General features: G+C 35.4%; 1 protein-coding gene across 2 annotated transcripts in view; it reads right to left on the bottom strand.

Annotated features, from left to right (window-relative positions):
• Positions 1-19059, bottom strand: part of LOC115209346 (thioredoxin reductase 1, cytoplasmic) — a 36907-nt gene extending 17848 nt beyond the window's left edge. The window contains exons 1-7 of one of the 2 annotated variants that reach the window (XM_036501326.1): positions 19051-19059; positions 8586-8717; positions 6520-6580; positions 4142-4228; positions 2530-2657; positions 1163-1235; positions 506-574 (exon numbers count right to left, since the gene is read on the bottom strand). In XM_036501326.1, the coding sequence (XP_036357219.1) occupies positions 506-574; positions 1163-1235; positions 2530-2657; positions 4142-4228; positions 6520-6580; positions 8586-8693 (526 nt within the window). In that variant the 5' untranslated portion in view covers positions 8694-8717; positions 19051-19059. Of the gene's footprint in view, positions 1-505; positions 575-1162; positions 1236-2529; positions 2658-4141; positions 4229-6519; positions 6581-8585; positions 8719-18471; positions 18600-19050 lie in introns of those variants that run through there. The other variant, XM_036501325.1, reaches the window with a different exon arrangement.
• Between the last annotated feature and the right edge of the window lie 6276 nt (positions 19060-25335).

The following is a 25335-nucleotide window of genomic DNA, read 5'->3' as shown; positions in this document are numbered from 1 at the left end:
TGTGGAGATCAAGAAATGAATATACCTCAGAGTAAAAAAACATCTCTGGGAAGCATTCTGCATTTGAAAAACTGATTAAATAAAATTAGTCTTGCCATCAATGTCTATTTTCCAAAACTTTTTATTTCAATTCCACTGTATGTCAACTTAAGAAAATTAATCAGTATAATAGTTATTTTTACATCCAATTTTCTATCCTTGCATGAGTGAAATGGTTCATTTATCAAAAACAGTTCAAGTACATTCATTGTTACAGTTGGCTGCACTTCCTGCTATAAAACAACTCAACTCTGAATTGAACCCCACCTCCCCCATTTGTTTTTGTTTTTTATATATTAGCCAGCCAAACAAGAGCAACCAGAATTTTGTGCTTGGGGTAAAGACCTAGATTAATGGTTGTAGCCCAACTTTCTAGCCTCACAAACACTACTTAAAGGATAGTAAAATGATGTTCTCTTATCAGGTTTAAAAAATTAGGCCCATGAAAGAAAAAAGTAAAACTTACCCAAAAGAGCAGCTTGATGCATTAGTTTTTTTGGAATACACCCTACATTGACACAAGTGCCTCCAAGACCTACAATAAAAAGAAATATATTTCAACTAAAATGGCCAGAAAGGGTAGCATAATAAACAACAGTGAAAAGATGTAAATGTGTATGTATGTGCAGGAATACATATCTGAGTATAAGCATACAAATACAGAATATAAATGCTTCTCTATGATGTTGACAAAGTGTCTGCTTTTATTACAATTTACAATATCTGGTGCTACAGTAACAAGAACTTATATTTGTAACGAACTTTTTATCAAATTGCTAAGAAATGGAAAAATTAATAATGCTGATGGAGCTTATCAAAGTGTCAGTGCAAACTGACTGGAATAAGATGCAAATGGTGGATGGAAGAAAAATTGAAAAATAAAAGCAAGAATTTTTAAATAACAGTTCTATTAAATCTAAAATGTTTGAGAACTGCAATCATACATATAAATTACTCTTTTGCTCAAGTGATTACCATCAAACGAGGCTTTAAGAACAAGGTGTCCCTAGAAGCTAAATTTAACAATATGTCTTCCTAACAAAACTCAAGAGGCCAATATTAAGATCATGCAAAAAAATGGCTCAAGAGAATAAATCTTTATGGAAAAAGTACAGTTACTTACCCCAGGTTGTGCCTAAAGGTGTTGGTTTAACAAAATCAAAAATAGCAACTTTTTTATCAAATGAAGCAGCTTCCTGAAAGATCAAGGGATTTTGTTAAAAAAGAAAACTACACATGGTATTGTTAGTTAGAAAAATCATTGCCAAAAGAGAAATAATTAAAACCTTCCAAATAAGCAGATTAATAATTACAAACTTTCAAAAATACAAACTAAAGATAAAATAAACATTACTAATTAACACTGAATATACTAATAATAGTTAATATTGGTTCCAAATTTTGGCACAAAACCAGAAAGTTCAGAGGAGAGGTAAGTCAATTACAGCAACCCCACTGTTCAGCTGGTACTTATTTTATTGACCCTGAAAGGATGAAAGGTAAAGTCAACATCAGCAGAATTTGAACTCAAAGACAAACAGAATGCTGCTAAGCATTTTGCCCACTGAGCTATAAGAATTCTGCCAGCTTGCCATCCTAATAATAATATTGATTATGAATCAATCATGTAGGTTCAACAAAATAAGGATTTTAAAAATATCCATTTATAGAGATTAAGGAATCAGATACACTACAAGATTCCTTTTTATTCTCTTTCTCTCTAACACAAACATGAAGGACAAAAATTTATAACCATTTGAAATGGTTATAAATGCAAATTGTATAAAGAGTAGGCAATCTTGATACTTGGGAGCAACCCCATAGGGTCCAGTGCTTGTTTAACATAACTTCACCCAAGCTTTGTTTGCTTAGCAGCTTAGTCTTTGTTATTACATCTTTATTATGAAGCATTATTTTGAAGCCAGATTCTGTAGCTATATAAAATGCTACTATTATCATTTCATTTTAAGAGACAGTAATATTTTGCTTTTCTTTTTTGCGAAAGACTGCTTATTCAGTGTATCAGACCAGTCACGTACATACAACCTCTACCCCCACCCCACCAAGACAATATTAAAAATTCAGCACCACAGAACATTTTCAATGACAGCAATTACTCAATTGCTTTATCATCAGACTAATGTAAACAATTCATGCCTAATCGTGACATTTTCTTGATGGATCAAAAATTCCATAGATGACAGCAACAATGTATTAAACAATACAGTCAACTCAATTAAAGACAAACAATCAAATGTTACACGCTACAGAACTAACCTAATTTATGACTGCTTTACATAGCAACTTTATATAGCAATTGATGATTACATGATAAAAACTTTTAGTATTCTTTAATTCTTGTAATTATGTGTTAAAATAAATTTTTGCCTTTTATCCTTCTCAACTTCATTTTCAAGAATACAATGAAAATACTGAAAGCAGGCCGACATTTTCATTTGTGAATCATTTTAAAACAAAAAAAATACATACCTTAGCTGCTGCTAAACCACCAGATCCACCACCAATGACAATTAAATCAAAATCATAAGATTCTTTAGATGATATCATTTCCAGCAGCTTACCACTTTTATGAAGTGCTGCTGTGTCATCATAGCCACCTAGAGTGGAGAAAGAAATTATTCATATTGAAATTGCAATCAAGTTTATTGTAAATATACTAAATGTACCTGCCGTGACCCATTGGGTCACAAACATTTCAAGTTGAAAATGTCAATGTGCAACGAGAAAGGAAAAAATGGTGTTTCAAACTTCATGCAACAAAATTCTTAAATACAGTTCTCCTGCCTTTGATGTAACAACATAAACACAGACAAGGGTTTCTTCTTTGAAAACGTTCAAATGGCCTTTGACCTTTTTTCTTCACTTTCTTCTTTGCAATTCTTTGTTCCTACTGCTCCAAGTGAAAAACATGGGTACTTCAGCATAAAATAATGTTTTTGCAAAGTCATCATTGATGCACAGTGAAAAGAATTCTGTCAATGTTGTTCCCATGTCATTCATTGACAGCCATATATATTATCCTCATAATTTCTGAGCAATATTCTTTGTTCATCTGGTAGATGAACTTGCAGTCAAACTATTGCAGGTTCTCCTTCATGAATTGAAAATCCTAAAGTGGTTGCAACTGCTTCAGATGGGGCAGTATACCTACCCATTAAATATTGACTAATTTCATTATCATCGTTTTTTTTGAAGAGTAGTTTGGTCATTTCCTTTCAGCATGTATTTGATGACATACTTAATTGATCTCACTAAGGCAACGATTTCAACATTGCAGTGGCACTTGAATGTTCTTAAAAGAGTTTCATTATAAGGTACAACCCATTTGTTGTTGTTTGTTTTCCATTCTTATGAAATTCAACTCCTCCCACTGCAATTGATCTTTATCTACATAGAGATAGTCTCTCTGTTTTTCTGCCTTTTGATTATTTTTATCTAAAAAAAAAAAAAATAGTAATTTTCCCCTTTAAGAAAAAAAATATCCAGTACTCATGATTCAAAAAATATCTCAAAAATATAGGGAAAATTTCTATCTTTCGTGTCTCTGGTACTCAAAGAAAAAAGGATGGTAGTTGACATGACTCTGAAGTGTCAATATTTTCACTTTGATGTTTTTTTTCTTAAAGGGGGAAATGACTATTTTATTTGTAATCTTTATCATCTTAATCAAAGAGCAGGAAAACAAACTGATTTTTAGTATAATATGTCAAAAGAAAGCTAATTCCTGGAGCACTAGGTGCATAAACCAGAGAGGAAAGAATGGCTTAGAGAGTGACATAGCTAGATAATGAAGTATCAAGTTTTAATATAGTTTTACTTGGAAATCATAATATTAACACCTTAGCATTTAAACTGGCCATATCTGACCAAATATTCTACCCATTTTATATTCAAACCAGTTAAGTCTGGCCTCTGACACTTACCCTATAATGTCATTCTAAAAATAAACAAATCTTGAAGATACAAGATAATGCACAATTAAAAACCATGTAAATGAGCATTACATTTGACAATAATTTGAATGCTAAGGGGTTAAAGTATTCAATTAAAATATTTCAAATGAAAAGAAAATCCTCTTTACCAATATGTTTTTTATTGATGAAGATATTTGGAACAGTCCTCTGGCCACTCATCTCTTTCAAAGTTGAATGAATATTATCACCATTTGCTAAAAAGATAGACATAAAATGTAAAGATTAACAATAGAAACTTAGAAGCAAACAATTAGCTGAAAAATAAAAGTTAAAATAAACTGCTTTAATAAATTGTGTTAGACAATTGCTGGTGCCATGTAAAAAGTGCCTGTGCTAGTGCCAAGTAAAAAGCACCCAGTACACTCTGTAAAATGGTTGGTGTTAGGAAGGGCATCTGGCCATAGAAACCTTGCCAAAACAGACAATTGGAGCATGATGCAGCTCTTCAACTTCCCAGCTCCTGTAAGTGCCCAACCCTTGCCGCCATAAAAAACAGACATTAAATTATGACGATGACAATGAACTTTTCTAAGATTATAATATTTTATGATTTCTCTAAAAACTTATTCAATTAAAAAGAACGATAACCTCATCATCATTTTCCCATATTTGCATGGGTCAGACAAAATTTGCTGAAGATGGTTTTCTATGCTTGGACAAGCTTCCTGTCACTGTCCCACCACCTGTTTCCAAGCAAGGTAATATTTCTTCATGGCCAGACAAGATTTTCATGGAAGATTGGAAATAACATTGCTTGTACAATGGTGGCACTTATTTATAACCATCATGTGAAGTCAACAAAAGACAGGACACATACCCCTAACCACACACATGATGGGCTTCTTTTAGTTTCCATCTCACAAAGCTTTGATCAACCCAGGACTATAGTAGAAGACACTTGCCCAAGGTGTCACGCAGTGCCAGAACCCAAAACTATATGATTTGGAAGTGAGCTTCTTAATTACACAACCACCCCTGATTGCATAATTAAAAAAGGCAACAGCTTATACATAAAGTAGTTCTGTATCTTATGTTTTAAGCAGATGATATAGTCAATAAGGTAGGCCTTGATTATCTAGCCTATATCAGATTGTAACATAAATTCCTCTAAGTATCACTTAGATCATCCTAGCAGGGCTTTACTCTCATTCAATGAAGCAGCTGCAAGTTGGAATAGGCCTTGTGGCAGGTCCTACAACAGATGGCTGGGCATGATTGGAGATCTCCAGAGGGGATGGCACAAGACAACCAGCAATGGAGAGTACTGGTGGACATGGTCAGTTCTAAGCATGATGACATCTCTAGGACCACTAACCTGAGACAACCCCAACCCTATCAAGCAAGAGTATGAAGCAAGCAAGCAAGCCGCAAGCAGCTCACAAGGTCCTGTATATCACTGGTTTTAATATCATTTAGCAAAGGAGAGAAAATCTTCCTCTGGATAGGATGCATTATATTTAACATCCCCAATGAACTTGGTATCTATTCTTAATCTATATTATAAATTGGACATGGGCGATCATTGTATTCTTTCTTGTCTTGAGGTTCACAGCCAAACAGCTGGGTGGATTCACGTGAAAAATGGCACACATGTGCAGACAAGTGCATACATTGGAATGCGGTTTGTATTTTTTCTTAGCCCCCATACTTACTGAGAAAATTGATCAAAACTTTTCTCAAGGAATTTCCGTTTGTTCCACCGTTGAAACAACCAGTTGCTCACACAACTGGCATATACCATTTCGCTAGCAACAAGGGGAGTACAGGATGACAGTCAGCCAAAACTTTCGCTATGCTGTCTCTCTTCTTCTCTCTCACATACACACGTCCAAGCATGCACGCACACACATACACATCTATTTCATATATCTTTCAATTTCTGCTCTCTGCAAATAAAATTTTAATGGATACAACTGCTTACAAAATAGGGATTAATGTATAATTTCTTTCTATGTTCATAATTAAATCAATGTTTTAATGATTAGACAGAGGTCCAATAGAATAGCTCTCAGAAACAGACTACGTACAAATTCTTTCTTCACATCTCCTGAAGCTGTTTTCTGACAAGGGGGAGGCTCTAATCAAAACAGGGAACCCAAAATGATAAGGTTGAGAAATGCTGTTATAGATTATGCCTAACTGAAAACGATCACAGCCACATCATCCAAACAGACCGGGTGAAACCGGGCTTAGCTTCAGTAGGTATATAAAATGAAAGCCATAAATAAAAAGAGCAACTAAATACCTAAAGTCTGCAGTAGATTTAAACTGAAAACTAATGATTAAGCAGTGTGATTCCTTATCCACTCAATCATTCTACTTCAACAACTTATCTTACACTCAAAATCACAGCAAGTCATAAGGTACCTGAAGGTAGCTGATCTCAAAATTAAACAATCTAGAGATCAAACACCCAGAAAATATGTTATAACATACAATAGGATTTCTATTTCTTTAATGAGATTTTAAGATATAAGAATCTTACCAATTTGATCAAGTTCTATCTTTTTGTACTCTACACCCAAAGAGTCAAATATCTGCTGTGCCTGTAAAAGATAAAAGAAAATTATATCTAAGTAATTCTTGTTAAAAAATTGTTTTAATATTCTTCATAATCACAATAATTTAACCCTTTTGCTACCAAATTTCTCTTGGTATACACTACCTTATTTCAAGTAATTTTGAAAACAATGAAAAATTTTGTAAAATAATTGTCACTATAAAGCCAGTGTTTGGAACATAAACTGATATTTAATTTTAATGGATGGTTTTAACTTAAAACACTTCAAAACAGGAAGCTTGTATTGCAAAACGAGGAGTGGTTTCAGATGGGCTGGTATCAAAAAAGGGTTATGGTTATAAAAATGAAGTACTAAAATTAAAAAGTCTAGTATTAAGCAAAGATCAGAAACAAAGCTTTCTACAAACATTATAAAACATCTAACTTGTACTTTTCTTTTAATTTGTACCACATTTTTAGAATTTTTTTAATTAGGCCTTTGAGCTTAAGACACAGTGAATGATATGTCACTGAATACAAACAAGCAATTTATGGGACACAAGTTTAATACTTTATATTTGTAATTAGAGTATATTTTGATAATGCTTATTTCTCAATTAGACATGAAGCTTGAAAGTTCTGAGAGTGAAGGAAAAATAAGACTATCTTCGAACATTAGGCCTCACTGAGGCAATGACTAGTGACCAAGACCTTTGGAAATATGCAGTGTGTGAGAAGACCCGAAAGCCAAGCGAGACCATAACCCATGGCCTATGCTAGGGGTGTAACCAGCCCACTTATGCGTACCTTTCCTTCATTGGACACTAAACTGCTTGCAAAGACCTGTTGAAGCAAGTGAAATCGAAATCAAACCAAATTCGCAAATTCGATGACTGGCACCCGTACCAGTGGAGTGCTAAGCGCACCATCCGAGCATGATTGCTGCCAGAGCAGCTGACTGGCTTCCGTACCAGCGGAACATAAAAAGCACAATTCAAACGTGATTGTGACCAGCATCACCTTACTGGCACTTGTGCCAGTGACACTTGAAAAACATTCGAGCGAGGTCAGTGCCAGCGCTGCTGGACTGGCTCCTGTGCAGGTGGCACGTAAAAAACACCACTTGAGCGTGGCTGTTGCCAATATCGCTTGACTAGCCCTCGTGCCAGTGGTATGTAAAAGCACCCACTACACTCTCGGAGTGGTTGGCATTAGGAAGGGCATCCAGCTGTAGAAACTCTGCCAGATCAAGATTGGAGCCTGGTGCAGCCATCTGGTTCGCCAGACCTCAGTCTAATCGTCCAACCCATGCTAGCATGGAAAGTGAACATTAAACGATGATGATGATTTCTAATCCATTGCTATCTTTATGCTGTACTCAATTGTTCTGCCAATGAACAACATCCTACTTCAATACCTGGTGTAAGAAAGTTAACATTTGGAAAATTTTTTTAAATAACTACCTCTTCTGGTTAACACACACAATGACATACATACAATAAGGTCAGAAATAAAATGGATAAGTTAGTGTGATTAACAGTTTCTTGTTTCAAATAGAGTATCTTGTAATTTTATAAATTGACTTGGGGTAACCATATACATCTTGAAATCCAAGATAAGCATTGGAAAAGTACATCTCTTGGACAGTCCTGAGCATTTTTGTTTTTCCAGTTTTTCTCTTTTTAACAGGCTAGCTTTTGCCCAATCAGACAAGATTCCTTTCTCCACATCACATATAATCCAAGACAAATGCAAGGGCCAATACAGCTAGCCACCAGTGTCGTGGCACTGCAAAGAACCAGAATAGATACTGTAAAGCCATCCCATGCAATGCGCTAATAATTTTGCCAATCCACTACCCGAGACTGATACTCTTTTTTTTTCTTTTTTTTTTTTGAGCTTTAAAAAGGATAAAACACAGTTAAACTCAAGAGCACAAAGATCCAGAATAAATACAAGACATTCTATCCAACACTCCAACAACACTGCCTATACACTACTTTCTAAATTGACTTAGATTAATTAGTTATATAAGACATGCATATAGTTACCTTTGTGCAAAATGGACATGTTGATTTACTGAATATCATTACTTTGTTTTTGTCAATATAATCATTAATCATCTCCATTAGGGAACCTGAACCCCCTATAGGAGCCATAATGTCTGCTATTCTGATAAAAACCTGCAAGAGAAAATTAACAAAATTAAATGAAGTTAGACATTGATAAGAATTTTTTTTTTTAATTTCTAAGAGAGTATATATCCTAAAATACCATAAAATTATTTATTTTAGTCTTTGGTCAGTAAGTGTTATTTTCTATTTGTTTTTATCTAGAAATTGAAGGAAATTACAACTATTCCCTTCAAACTTTGCTTCTGTGACCTGTACATCAATGTTTTGAAACTGACATAGCTTCCATTGCATTTCAGATAGATTCTGCACTGAACTGCTGAAGTAGAAATATTATATAAATATTCTGCTCAATACCACAGATTTGCTTGACCTTAACCACTTGAGCAAGTCCCTTAGTGGCTATCATGAGCAGGAGTAGCAGGGGAACATCATAGCTATGTGTTGAGAGGGATTCTTTAAGATTTCAATAAATGTAACAAAAGCAAAGTTAGCAGGAAATATTAGTCATTTATCATACTTTCTACAGATAAGCAAATGGGAAATAACAGTTGCTACCCAAGACAAAAATCGTGTTACACAGTGTAATTTACCAATATCCCCACAAACACATACTCAAATACACATGTAATGAAGGGAGGTAACCTAAACACTCCCGAAGACAACATATGAAGCAATAGCTGATTTTTAAAGTTATTCAATGGGAAATGGGCAAATTTCATGTTATCGGGAAGAAGTTCGAATTACACATTAACAAATCTATTTCCTTAGTAAAGAGCAGGGTCATTTGATTCAGCTATACTGAACTAGTATGCTGTTTTTGACCTACCACAACCTTTTATAACTTTTCGATCTAGTTTCATTAATTTTGCTTTTAGTATCTATTTTGACGCCTTCCTGAGTTTTTGATGATGATGAATCGCTCTTTGTAACCAAGATATACCCCTGCTGTGCACCAAGACATGGTGCACAGTAGGGACATCATTAATGGACCTTCCACAATCTTTACACCTCATCTTTCAAACATGGAGTGTTAGCACAGTCAGTAGGCTGGCAGCTATTGTGATCATACTGTGCCTTTTAAAATTTATTCAGTTTGAAAATACAAAAATCACATCATGAACTTGTTTTTCTCTATAATTTATATGTAACTTCCTGCACGCAGGTTACATCATAATCTTCGATATGAATGCTTCAAAGCATTGTCACTCTTAAACTAGAAAAAAAACTTCAAATAGCAAAAATAGCTGAAGGAAATTATGACGCAGTCAAGCAAATTTTGCAAGAAAAATTAAGCACTGCATCAAGAAATTGAAGAGCATTTAGAAGGGAAAAAAATTGCTGGTATTTGTTTGATAGAAGAGAATGAAAACATTTTCATTATCTGAGAGAATGTTATTATAGTGTTTCAAATAAAATATGTTGTCAATCTCTGAAACTAAAGCAAACTGTGATTCTTAATTCTTATATGAAGGCAAGTCATAATTGGCTTACACATTTTATAAATTGTCATTCTACTAGTACATGTTGCAGATTCATTGATCAATATATGCCTAAAGGCTTTGAAAAAGCACATATTCAATTTCAACAATGTTATCATTGGTTTGCAAAAGAAAAACCAAGTGTTGTACAGTAATTTCTTGCTATAGCTGACAGTAGTAATATTTTGTAATATTCAAAGAAAATGCTGCCTGAAGAGAGTAAATTTGCGCATAATGTTCAATGAAAGGATCCTCAGCAATATGGATGGAAAGTTACAAGAGCCATAATATACTTGTCATTCCTTGTTAGTTCACATGCATTTTACAGCCACTGGACATCTATATCAATAAATCCTTTAAATAAAAAGTTGAAAACAGTATATTTTGAATGTATAAAATCACAATCATAACTTTACTGCCTCAGGTAGTAAAGCCTTCAATGTAAGAAATTTTATTGTGGATAAAGAAAGCACAGACATGACTTATTTAGAAGCTTGCTTCCCAACCACTTGATTCCAAGTTTAGTCCCACATGACACCTAGGGCAAGTGTCTTCTACTATAGCTGCAAGCAAACCAAAGCTTTGTGAGTGGATTCAATTGACATCAAAAGAAACTTGTCACACATATGTATATGTGTGTGAGTTTGGGACTCCTTGTCTTGATGTTGAGTGATTATTGTAAACAAGTGTCACCGTCAGTCAAGTGTCTATTTCCAATTTTCCATGAAAACATGTCTAACAATGGGGAAATATTACCTCACTTGAAAACAGTGAGTTGGTGACAGGAAGAGCATTCAGTCCGCCTCAAATTCTGTCCAAACATATGAACATGGAAAAATGGATGTGAAAACAATGAAGATAAAAAGCAGCATGAGAACATCAATTTTAATCTGATAGTTCAAAGTTAACAAAAATGTTAAGAAATCGCTGATGATGATGATAATGAAAATACGAGTGAACAGCTGGTGGAAAGCAATTGTGATTCAAAGACTAAAAACAGTGGATTAATGTGATGATATTAAAACAAAAAACAATGATAAACACTTCAATGACATTTCAATGAGAAACACTTGTAGCAAAATCACACATTACATATGGACACATTTTTTATATTAAAAACAATTCCTCTATTGTGTATTATACAAAGGCAAATATGGTGATCTAATTAAGGCCTATGGCATGGGTTTCAAATTTTAGCACATGTTCAGCAATTTCAGGGGAGGGCGTAAATCATTTGCATCAATCCCATTGCTCAACTGGTATTTATTTTATCAACCTTGAAATGAAAGGTAAAGTAGACCTTGGTGGGCAGACGAAATTCCACTAAGCATTTTGCCCAGTGTGCAAACAATTCTGCCAACTTACCACTTTATTTAAGGCATATGATATTCTAACTTTTTAATTATTGTTTTGTTCAAAAGATCATGAACAATAGCCTTCCCTGAAGAAAAGGTTAGTATAAAAATATCATTACTTATTAATAATGTTCAGTAATGTTAAATAACAAAACAGTTGTTTCTCATATTCTTTTACAATACATCCATCCTACATCCTTAAAAAAATGGATACATTAGATCAATAATCTAAAACTGGTGTACTTTAGATCAATAATCCAGCATCATGTTAAATTTTTATTTTATTTTATTTTCTAGTCATGAATGCAGGCTGTGTGTCTTACATTAAAATGTATGTGATCAAGAAACTGTCTTAATTCCAGTAAAAAGAACTAAAACATTGGATAACAAAAGTAAATCATGTATATTCATGATGTACAGTAGTGCTACAAGAATATTTTATTCACTATTTTTTTAATAAAATTAAGAAATTTATTCAATAGTTTTTAAGAAAAAAATTGATTGTAATTGTGATTTAGGTATTTTGTCACCAACTTTTTTTGTTTTGTTTTGTTTCAATAAGACATATTCAGTTCTATTTTTTAACTAACAACCACAATAACAATGTTTTGTTTCACATTTTTTCTTCTAAACTGGTCTCAACCAGCAACGTCTCATCCTTTGCTGATGACACCAAGGTCATGAGACAAATCAAAGACGAGGTGGATACAGAGGCCTTACAAAAGGACCTGACCACCATATATAAATGGCAGGAAACAAACAACATGTTCAATGATAAGAAGTTTGAACTAATTCGCTACGGAACAAATCAAGATCTGAAAAATACAACAAACTACAGAAACCCATCAGGACAACAAATAATGGAAAAACAGTATGTGAAAGATTTAGGCATCCACATGGGAACCAACCTAAAATTCAGAGAACACCTTGACTCAGTCTGTCTTACTGCAAGAAAGTACAGCGGGTGGATCTTGCGCACCTTCAAATCAAGAGATACCTCAACAATGAAAACCCTCTGGAACAGTATGATACTTCCGAGGATTGACTACTGTTCTCAGTTGTGGTCACCAACAACAAAGGGCCAACTATCTAAGATGGAATCGCTCCAAAGAAATTTTACCTCATACTTCTCAGAAACGAGGGACCTGGACTATTGGCAAAGACTCAAAACCTTGAGGATGTACTCAATAGAAAGAAGATTTGAGCGATACCGAATTATATACATTTGGAAAATGATAGAGCAGAAGGTGCCAAACTTTGGTATCAAAACCTACCACTCACTGCGCCACGGAAGACGCTGCCAGCTGCCACCAATCAACAAAAAGGCTGGCCAGGCAGCAAAAACCCTGCGAGAATCAAGTCTGTTGGTTCGAGGAGCACAACTGTTCAACTCCATTCCGGTACATGTCAGAAATCTATCAGGATGCAGTGTGGAATCATTCAAATTGCAACTGGATAGATACTTAAGCACCATTAGAGATGAACCCCATCTCCCAGGATATACACAACGAGCACAAACTGACTCAAACTCGCTCCTACACATGTCAAAATTAAGCAGAGAATACAACCTGGCAACCACACCAGACTCTGAGGGTGGAGTCTTCGACTTGGCCTGAGCATGGACTCAAACCCAAATGAAATGAAATGAAATGAAATGAAATAGTCTTTTAGGCCTGTTAGGTTAAATAATTTATACTACACTATGAGAAAATTATTCCTTTTTTTTTCTGCCCTGTATAAAAAGCCAGAGGCTAAACAAAAAAAAAACATTTAATTATATTCAACATCAGAGAAGATATTTAAAACTTTCACTAGGGTCAACAAGTACATCACGTTTTCCTCATAAATTCAAAAGATAGAAACAAAAACCAGAAGTACATTAACATGATCATTTAAAAGATGTATATTAAATATATTAAGGCACAGACATGACTGTGTGGGTAAGAAGCTTGCTTCTAAACCACATGGTTTTAGATTCAGTCCCATCAAATGCCACTTTGGAAAGTGTTTTCTACTATAACCATGGGATAAGCAAAGCCTTGTAAATGGATCTGGTTGATGGACACTAAAAGAAGCCCCCATGGGTGTATGTGAGTGAGTGTATACTTGTATCCCTGTCTTGATATCACATAACTTATTTTTTGAGTGTCACTCATTTTCAATATCCTGTGCAAACATGTCTGACCACAGGGAAAAAATTACCTCACTTGGAAACAGGAAGGGCATCTTGCCATAGAAAATCTCCCTCAATAAACTTCATCAGACCCATGCAAGCATGAAAAGATGGACGATAAAACAATAACAATGATGCTGAAAGTATATATTTAACAAGACAGACCTGTTTATAGTTTTATCTTTTACTTGTTTCAGTCATTAGACTGAGGTCATGCTACTTTGAATTTTCAGTCCAATGAATCGATCCCAGTACTTACTTTTTTGTTATACTTGGTACTTATTCTATCCATATCCTTTGCTGAACCGCTAGGATTAGGGACAAGTTGTCAAGTGGTAGTGGGGGACAAACACAGACACAAAGACAGACAGGTATACGATGGGCTTCTTTCAGTTTCTATCTACCAAATCCACTCTTTAGGTTTCGGTTAGCCTGAAGTGTCCAAGGTGCTACAAAGTGGGACAGAATCCAGAACCATGTTGTTGGGAAGGAAGCTTCTTACTACACACAGCCACGCTTGCATCTATTAGACTTATAAGACTTTATTTTTTAGCTATATGAAGGGATTTTTTTTTTTTTTGCTTCGACACCTATACAGAAACAAAAAGTATCTAACAGTAGAGTCACTACTATACTAACAAAACAACTGTTCTTTTATTCTTTTGTTTCAGTCAGTTCACTGCGGCCATTCTGGAGCACCACCTTAAAGGACTTTAGTCAAAGAAATGGACCCCAGGACTTATTCTTTGTAAACCTCATACTTATTCTAACAGTCTTTTATGCCAATCCGCTAAGTTACGGGAGCATAAACAAACCAGCATTGGTTGTCTAGCGATAGCGAGGGGTACATACATATATACTACGGGCTACTTTCAGTTTCCGTCTACCAAATCCACTCACAAGGCTTTGGTCGGCCCGAGGATATAGTAGAAAAACACTTGTCCAAGGTGCCACGCAGTGGGACTGAACCATGTGGTTGGGAAGCAAGCTTCTTACCACACAGCCACGCCGATTTTTTAAACTTAGAAACCAATATTAATCATACATATCTGAAGTATTATAGATCTCCTGCGTCAACCTTGCTGCCCGCAACGTAGAGGAGAGAAAAATAAATAAATACAAGGGCCTGACCGGCCGCTATCAGTTTCTGCTCGGCACCGTTGAGACCTCAGATGTTCTTGGACTCCGCACTATCGGGATAACGGTGACCCGTCTGAGAAATGAGACTCGTGAGGTAGACTGGTTGCTGCAGCCGACTGTTATTCTTGTTCTCCTTGTACTATATATATACATTCAATCATTCTCGTTTTAATGTAAACTTTACCACGCTTGAATGGATCAGACTGAATTCTTGAGGGAGATTTTGCACGGTCAGAAGCATTTCCTGTCACCAACCCTCGTTTGTTTCCAGGCAAGGTAATATTTACCTATGGACGGACTCGTTTTCATGGAAGACTGGAAACAAGGAACACCGCTTGCATGGTGACGTGAGTTTACAATTATCGTGAGAAAATTAGGACAAGGACACATATATTCCGAGTTCAGTCCCATTGCATGTCCACTTTGAGTAAGTGTCTTCTACTATAGTCTCAGGCCCACCAATGCTTTGTGAGTGGATTTGTTAGAACGGAAACTAAAAGAAGCTTGTCATATATTTTATATATATATATCATATACATACATATGTATATATGTGTGTCCCACCACATCTTGAAAAACGGTGTTTGTGTTGACGTCCCTATAACTTGGCAGTTCGGCAAAAGATTCGGATAGAATAATGCGAGATTTTCAAAAAGTCTTGAGGTCGATTTGCTAGACTTAAAAACCCTTTAATGCGGTGCTCCAGCATGTCTGCAGTCAATTGACTGAAACAAGATTATATATATATGCGCAGGTGTGGCAAGAAGCTTCCCAACTACGTGGTTCCGGGTTCAGTCCCACTGCATGGCACCTTGGGTATTTTCTACTATAGCTTCGAGTCGACCAAAGCCTTGTTAGTGGATTTGGTGGACGGAAATAGAAAAGAAGCCCGTCATGTGTATGTGTGTGTATATGCGTGCGTGTCCACCATCATCGCTTGACAACCGATGTTGGTGTGTTTACGTCCCCGTAACTTAGCTGTTCGGCAAAAAAAATTTAATAGGATAAGTACCAAGCTTACAAAGAATAAGTCCTGGGATCGATTTCTTCGACTAAACGGCAGAACTCCAACATGGCCACAGTCAAATGACAAACATGTAAAAGAATAAAATATATACACACACACGACGAGTTTCTTCCCGTTTCCGTTTACTAAAGTCACTCACATGGAAGACACCTGCCCATGGAAACCACGTGGTTCAGAAGCGGACTTCTAAACTACATGGCCATGCCTTCGTTTGTGCGTGTAGGTTAAAGAGTGTATATTTTGATAACATTTTTTAATTTTTTTCTTCATCACTTTTCCCCATCCAGACTGTTTACTCGTGGCTCTTTAAAATGCTGCTTGTTAAATGATACTTTGCAAAAATTCACTTTCGAGTGTGGAAATTTGGAAAATCTTTTCACACACACACCATCCCCATCCCACATTTTTTTTTAAGCAAAAAGAATTTTGGTAAATGGGGTGAAAATTTGAAAGCTGAAATTTCTGTTGTTGAAAACATGGGAATCGAGTGTCGATATTTCCAATTTCAATTTATGGTCAAAACCGAAAGAAAGCTGATATAAATCTGAAAAGGTAAAAAAATGCTGAAGTTCTGGAAATCGGTACTAATAAGAGCAGGGGGTGATAAACCGAAACTGCCCACCCACCTAAAAAAAATTTTCCATCGCCGTTTCACAACCGGTGTTGGTTTGTTTACGTCCCCCGTAACTTACCTGTTCGACCGAGGCCGATACAATAAGTACCAGACCTTAAGAAAACAAGCACTGTGGTCGATTTGTTCGACTAAACCCTTCAAGGCGGTGCCCCAGCATGATCACAGTCTAATGACTGAAACAAGACAAAGGATGAAAGATAAGTTCTAACCTTTACCCTCGAAAACGTATCACTGCAAAATTTCGCTTAAAAAATTATGCCTATTGTATTTTCCAGAAGGTTATAACAAAATCAGGGGTGGAGCACCAATCTGTAGAATTGCCAAAAATTAGACCGCAAGCACTACTTTCTAATATAATTAAACTTCTCTGACTACCAAACGAAATTACACTAACCGCCGATTGGCGAAAGTAGAGTCCTTAACTCAAAATTCGCCCTCCTCTTTTCTTTTGAAAAATGTTGAATAAATTTTCCTTGTTTTATTTAAAATAAAACATGAACTGATTAAACATTCTCAGGAGTAGTAAACGCAAGTCCGATCGATTTACTTTCAGTACTGAAAACTTTTAGTGAAATTAAGACACTTTTTCATATTAATACATAACAACAGAAAATGCAACTACCTCCGATAACAAAAAAAGCACTCTGAACTATAAGCAAAATATCCGAGTTGGATATTTTTCAGACAGTGCAACTAAAACTAATTATCTTTTCCTCTTTTAAAGACTATAGAGTGTCATTTGAAAATTAACATTCTTTTAATATCTACAATTTTACCTGAAAAAAAAAATCCTTTTAGGTCCTAAAGGTATCAATTTACAAAATAAACAGACGATATTGCAGGCCAGTAAGTATACGGCAAACAATTCATAAGTTTGTTTCACGCTTCACTTGACACAGAGGTCAATAAATACAAAAAACATTTAGGTATTACATTTTAGAATATTCGTCTTGCCTATAATTTCATTCAAATTTTGAGTGCGTTATAGGAAACAACAGCTGACGGTACTTATTTTATGATGGTCTTTTCGCTTTAGGGGCATATGGGTTCGGAATTGAAAATGTAATGGTATGAAGCGTAAATGTTCAAGAATAGACTTGACGATGACTTCGAGGAGATTTCAACTTAGAATCAGGCGTAATTTACAAATACCGAAGGCATTTTGTCCGATACACTAACGATACTGACAGCCTGATTAGCACTGTCGAAGTCGAAAATTCTATTAGATACAGTAAAAGAGATATTTTGAACACTTCATAAAATGAATTACAAGGACTGTTAATAGCTGGCGAAATAAACAGAAAAGAGGAAGGTAGATTGATAATATAGGTTTCAAATTTTGGTACAAAACCGGCAATTTCGTGGGAGGGAGAAAATTGATTACATCGACACCAGTGCTTAGCTGGTACTTATTTTATCGACCAGGAAAAATAAAGTAAAGTCGACTTCGCTGGCATTTGAACTCAGAAAGTAAAGAAAGACGAAATGCTGCTACCTCGCAGTCCTACAGGTAATATTAACAGGAGAAATTTAAAATACAATGAATGTATAAAGGCGACACAAGAGATGAGCTGGCGATTTGACATTCATGTGACCAAACGATACCTGATTATCCACAAGATAAAAAATTATACTTATCTAAACTCGTTAAGCTAAAGTGTGAGTGTGTGTGTGTGTGTGTGTATATATATATATATATATATATATACACACACACACCAACTAAACTTACGAGAGTACATGTTAAGTAAACAATTTTAACCCTACTCTTGCTGTCTGTTAAAAGTAGACATCGTGATTAAACCATAGTTTTTCGTCCATAACCAGAAAAATGTATTATATATAGTTATCTTACTTTTAAAAACAACACTATCATGTTTAATAGCAATATGGTTAGCGATAACAGAGACACTAACTACCTAAATTCTAATAACCAAATGTTTAAACGTTGTGAAGGATAGTTTACATTCGATATTCTGAGAAGTTGACTTACCAAACAAGCGATACAAACAAGGAAGATCCGTTCACTGACTGATGCAGCAACTCGTCTAACCTGAATTAGCGCTAAATTCTGATTTGTCAGCCTCACCAATCAGAAAGCAGATATTATCACCTCCTACTTTTTGCAAGTAAGAGGAATGGGAGAGGAGTTGTAACAAAGAGAGTGGCTAGAGCAAAATTGCTGTGTCATAATGATATTGGTTTAAGAATCAACAATAGTAAAATGTATGGGTGGGTACTTCACTACTTGATTCTTTTAACCCTTTTACCAACCCGTCAAACTACAATATTCTAGAACTACTTCTTTATACAGTTGCTGTCTTTTAAGTAAAAATAAATATCGAGCTGAAATTTATCTACAGAAAGGTAATATGAAAAGCAGAAAAGACGGAATTGATAACGAAATTTTTTCTACTTTAAACATAGCAGAAATATTGGACGGTCTTTCGAAATTTGTACATATAATATGGTGGACAAAGTGAAACAAATTGTACTGACTGAAAATGAAAGCAATGTCTAGTTTTAGTTAGTGTATATATGTATCCTTGTACGTGTATGTGCAAGAATACTCACGTTTATACTACAGCTTTATGGTTTTTATTATTTTGTTTGTTATTTTGTCCTTCCTTATCTTCTGTCCAGAAAATGTTGAAATTATTAATGTGACACACTTACACAAGTGTGCCCTCCACTGACTTTGTTTCCTCATAACTTTCGGGGGGGGGGTCAATATTTTTTAATGAAAATTTCTACAAATACGCATCAGATAATGTAGATTCCGATTATATCGGAATGTGTTGTGAAATGTTTTCCGAGGATGTAGAGGGGAGTTTCGGAAAATTCACGCGATTTGACTTTGTTTCCTCATAACTTTCAGAAAATGGGCATTTTTATGACTATCTTTCAGATGGTGAAGATTATGATTATATCAGAATTTAATATGAAAACAAACTGACACACATCACAAATACATTATTTACATTTGACGGATATTTGTCCTCATCTTGTTTGTTGTTAACACAACGTTTCGGCTGTTATACCCTCCAGCCTTCATCAGGTGTCTTGGGGAAATTTTGAACCTGGGTTCGAAATCCTAAGATATTTTTCGATGTTATTATTATTATTATTCAAGTCACTGCTTGGAATCGAACTCAGAATCTTGGGATTAGTAGCCCGCACTCTTAACCACAATGCCCGTGGGTAATTATGGAGTAAATTTTAGGTCGTATAAATCTAATACTTTCCTATCCTTCCTTAATACCGGTTCCCATATGCTATTCATATCTGCACTCGGTCTGCTTAGGAGGTTGTTGTGTTTTAACATATGCACTGCTTCTTTTTTTACAGTGGTGTTCTCTATTATTTTAACTTCATCCCACAGGGGGAGGTGATCTCCATTTTTCCATACATGATCAGCTATACCCGATTTATCAATATCTCCTCGTGTCACAGCTTTGTGATGTTCGTTTACCCTTATTTTAAGGGAGCGGCATGTTTCACCTTTGTATAACCTACCACAGCTGCATGGGATGGAGTACACGCAGTCTTTGGTCATATTCTTTTCTATTGGTGGTTTTACTCAAAGGAATATGACCAAAAACTGCATGTACTCCATCCCATGCAGCAGTGGTAGGTTATACAAAGGCGAAACATGCCGCCACCCTCAAAATAAGGGTAGACAAATATTGCAAAGCTGTAACACAAGGAGATATTGATAAATCAGGTATAGCTGATCATGTATGGAAAAATATAGAACAAGTTGGATGAAGTTAAAATAATAGACAGAGAACACTACTGGAAAATACGAAAACTAAAAGAAGCAGCACATGCTAGGACACAACTTCCTAAGCAGACCATGTGCGGATATGAGTAGCATATGGAAACCGGTATTAAGGAAGGATAGGAAAATATTAGATTTTTAAGACCTAAAATTCATAATTGCCCATGGGCATATGGCATAGCGGTTAAGAGCACGGGCTACAAACCCCAAGATTCCAAACAGTGACCTAGATAATAATAATAATAATAATAATAATAATAACATTGAAAAACACCTTAGGAATGAGAACCCACGTTCGAAATTTCCCCAAGACACTTGATGAAGGCTGGGGGGTATATCAGCCAAAACGTTGTGTTAACAAGATGAGGACAAATATCCATCAAAAGTAAATAATGTACATAATTCCTCATCTCTTAAATATAGAACTGTACACATCACATATATCTAGAAAATGAAGCTTGAAATTTCAGAGCGCACCATTTTTTTAATATTTTCTTTTTCAGTTTAGCACCCCATCCCGGACAGCTCCATAGGGAAATGACTTCTATGCCTGAACTCATAAATGCAGAGACCTGCCATGTGTGTGTGTATGCATCCTAGTGCCTGTTTCTCATCATGTGACAAACCATTGGTTTGTTTACATTCCTGTGATTTAGCAGTTTGGCACAATAAGACAAATAAAATAAATACTGGGGGTCAAGTTGATTACATTAACCTTTCAAAGCGGAACCCCAGCACCAATTGAAATGAGTAAAAAAGAAAAAGAATATTATATTTCAAAAGCTGTTATCACTTTCATTGAAATATGGAAAGATTAAATACAAGTGCTAAATATAGCAGTCAGTCAACTTAGAGAACTATATCATCATCATCATCTAATGTTCGTTTTTCATGCTGGTATGCATTGGAGGGTTTGATAGGAGCTAGCTAGGCAGAAGATTACACCAGGCTTCACTGTCCGTGTTGGCCAACTTATAAAAATGCCAATAAAACAATTTTCTGGAATATTATTTTATTTCTCTGAAGAAAGAAAACTGCAAACTACAAATATCATTAGCATTCAGGTATCATCTCAAATGACATTCTTCTAAAACTCTTGGCAGCATGGAGAATTGTGAAAGTTAATACTTTATAGTTAGTTTTCATGGTACAATATATGAGAATTGAGAGACAAAATTTGTGTAGTAAATTTCTTACTGCATTGTGTGAGACACTTCATACCATGTTACTGATGTTCATCATCATCATCATTTAACATCCATTGCCCATGCTAGCATGAGTTGGATGGTTTGACCAGGGCAGGTAAGCTGGAAGGCTGCACCAACTCCAGTCTGATTTGGCATGATTTTCTATGGCTGGATGCCCTTCCTAACTCCAACCACTCTGAGAGTGTAATGGGTGCTTTTACGTACCATCAGCACGGATGCCATTTGCGTGACACCAGTATCTGTCACGACAGTGATTTTACTTGGCTTAATGGGTCTTCTTCTCATGTACAACATAATGCCAAAGGTCTCAGTCATTGCCTCCATGAGGCCCAACACTTGAAAGCTCAGCCACTTTGCCTCCCTGAGGCCCAATGCTCAAAAGGAACTCAGCCACTTTTAAAACAAGGAATGTTTATCTTGTGAGTGGAATTTTCTGAGACATTGTAAAGGAACAAGAATTAAGGCTTCCTGCTGCAGTCATTATCAAGTTTTTGAATTTTTGAGTCCTTTATAATCTTACTGTTCATGAGAAAAGGTTAAAAAGTCCCTTCTATTTTTAATGTATATGAGTGGTCCATTTTTTTTTTTTTTACTATTATCTTTAACCATTTAAATCTTCTTGTAAAATGGTCTCTGCTCCTTGCAGCCTCAGCCCCATCCCATGGCTCACTCTTCTCTCCATTCTCTTCACTCTTGTTGCATCCAACATCCTTTTCTCAACACTAACTACTGTCCAGTCCTTCTTCTCCAGAAAATTGGTCTTCTGGAATTTTCTCCCTGCTGATGTCTTTTTTGCAGATGTTGACATAGAATAGTTTAAATGGAACAGTAATAGCATCAATCTCACAAATTTCAATAATTAATTCATCTTTATCCAAAATGGCTAACCTCAACTTTTTAAAAAGCCTTGAAGTAATTGAGCCCCACTAAGGTTTTTTTTACTACCTTAGGAATTACTTGTCAATTCCTAATCTTCTTACAGATTCCTGTCATCCCTCTTTGATGATTTGATATTCAGGAAACTTGAATACTAGGTCAATGTCAAACTCTCCCCAGACTCCTGTGACCAAGCTACTTTGCCCAAATGATTTGGGGGATCTAGGTCTGTGCAAGTGCTCATCTTTATCTCTTCCCTGTTTTCTTTCCTCCATCCACGTTTGCTCTCCTTTGATAGGCAACAGCTTCTCCTCTCCAACATTGACTAATTCCAACAGGGAGATTGATGAAGCTCTATTACAGTGGAGAGAGCTGGGTTTGTCAGCTTCGGTTACAGTGGAGGATGACGGATGCAGAGAGTATGGGACAATTTGCATTCTAAAGGTCACTCAGATCATGTAATCTGCCTACCATGTTGACTACAACATCCATGTCTACAGCACACACATGAATAGTCTTCACCCTATTTTCTAGAGCATGTAGTACGTGAACCACAACCCTAGTAACTGCCTCCATATCAATGTAGTTTTGCAAGGGAATGCCAGTGCCAGTTGATACCACAGTTTACTTAATGTAACATGTGTAACTTCAACAGGAAGCCAGTTAAACTGTAGTACCTTGAGAAACAAAAAAGTAAAAAAGAATTCCTTGTTATTCATCAGATAACAAAGGAATTCAATTCAATTACATGACAGATTGGTCTTTCTGTTAACAGTACTGTAACTGGAATAATCAACAATATTCTCAAATTAACACAAACACTTGGAAACATCTTACAAAGTTTGTCATCAGTTAATAAATGTAGTAATTTCAAAGGTTTCAGTCTTGAATTTTCAAAATTTACTTTATACAATGACAGTAAATGTTGCATTTCTATCAACATTAAGATTAATTGGATATATTCTTCTATCATAGACAACTTCAAAACACTGGCTTCACTTCACTAACACTTTGACCAACCTACTGCATGTGCATCTCATTATCTTCTCTCTCTCTCTCTCTCTCTCTCTCTCTCTCTCTCTCTCTCTCTCTCTCTCTCTCTCTCTCTCTCTCTCTCATTACATACCTAATAAATAGAAATAATATAATAATCTTGAATCCACAACTTGAGAGCTAGCTGGTTATAAATTATTTATATGACATTATTGTCTTTACAACTTTTTTACAAATAGCTGTTGTAAAGACAATAATAACATGAACTGTTCTGGCTTATTTTACCAAATAGATTAATGATATTTTGCTTGTAAACACCACAATTTGTAAAACTAAAATATATTTTTTTAATTGGTAACAACATTGTTAACATCAGTTTGAGTTCAAAGCAAAACAAAAACTGTGTTAAACGTGATATGTTATCAAAGAAATCAGTAAACATGTTACTGAGTGGAGATTACATCAGAAAATAACCTAATTAATGATTTTATATTGGACCTCCTAAAATACCTTTCTTTGTTTATCCTTTATACTTATATTGATGACACAAATATATTGCTACACCTATATTGTTATCAAAACTTTATCACTTTGTGATTCTATACAAACCTTAGGTGAAACATATTTATGAACATGATTATAGACATGACTCAAGTTATATAGCTGTAGGTCTATACACATAATGACAATGCATCTGTTACTCTGTACACAATCATACCAAAACACTTGCACTGACACACATACTAAGGATATCTCTATATTAACAATATATCTGTAATACAAGGCACACACTCTTAACACACCTGTTAATTTCAGATATATTTGTATTAATGACACATCGACAAACATGTCAATACTGGTAGTGTTTATGTTTTTTTTGTTTTAATGAACACTATTCTTTCTTATAACTGAAGGCATGTGACTTAGTGTTTAGGGTAATCAGGTCATGAGTTTGAAAATTGGCAGTGCATTGTGTCCTTGAGCAAAACATTTTACTTCACGTTGCTCCAGTCCACTCAACTGGCAAAAATTAGTAGTACCTGTAATTCAAAAGGCCACCCTTGTCACATTCTGTGTCACACTGAATATCTCTGGGAACAACATTAAGGGTATGCGTGTCTGTGGAGTGCTCAGCCACTTGCATATTAATTTCATGAGCAAGCTGTCCAGTGACTGGATCAACTGGAACCATCATCATTGTAACTGAGGGAATGCCAGTTAATTCTTTCTTATATTAAAAGCTTGTTTTCTCTATTTGCAAAAGTCCTTCTTGAATACCGACATCCAGATTATTGTCCCTTCACCATTTCCATTTTCTTACTTCTCTGAAAATTGTTACTGTTCACTGTGACAATTCTAAGAAATTTAGTAATTGATGAGATTTTAAGACCATTGGTATTTATAGCTCAGCATCTTTTTAGGCCACCCATAGCAGAAATGTTGGAGAGAGAGAATTTCCACACAAATAACTATGTAATCAGGTCTCTACATTAAAAGAAGCGAATTATTTCTTATATATATAAACAAAGCCTCAAAATTTAGAGGTGGATAGAGCTGATTAAATATACCCAAGTTCTCAACTTATTTTATTAGTCCTGGAAGAATAAAGAGGAAATTTAACTTCAATATGATCTTAATTAGAACATAGATGTATGGATGGCATTTTGTCCACAACACTTCTAATTTAGCCAATCTATACTATACTTAAGAGATCAAACTTACAGTGCTCTGGGAGGACAGAGTTGATATTTCTCACCAGCTAAAGAAAACCAAATATCAGGACTTGGTCAACAAGGCCCTTGCCAAGAGATGGTACTCAGCCTCATTCTTTATTGATGTCAGCTGCAGTCAAACCGTCCAGCCCATGCCAGCATGGAAAACGAATGTTAAACGATGATGATGACTGTATTCATTTGTAGTCTATAAAATTTTAGCAATGTGCTTGTTTTAATAAAAGATTAATTTCAAACTTCCAGAATTTAAAGTAGCAGCACAGTCCAC

Source organism: Octopus sinensis, linkage group LG3 (assembly GCF_006345805.1).
Source record: "Octopus sinensis linkage group LG3, ASM634580v1, whole genome shotgun sequence".
Lineage (NCBI taxonomy): Eukaryota > Metazoa > Mollusca > Cephalopoda > Octopoda > Octopodidae > Octopus > Octopus sinensis.
Note: the sequence above shows the minus strand (reverse complement) of the source record. Positions and strands in the feature narration are given on the sequence as shown.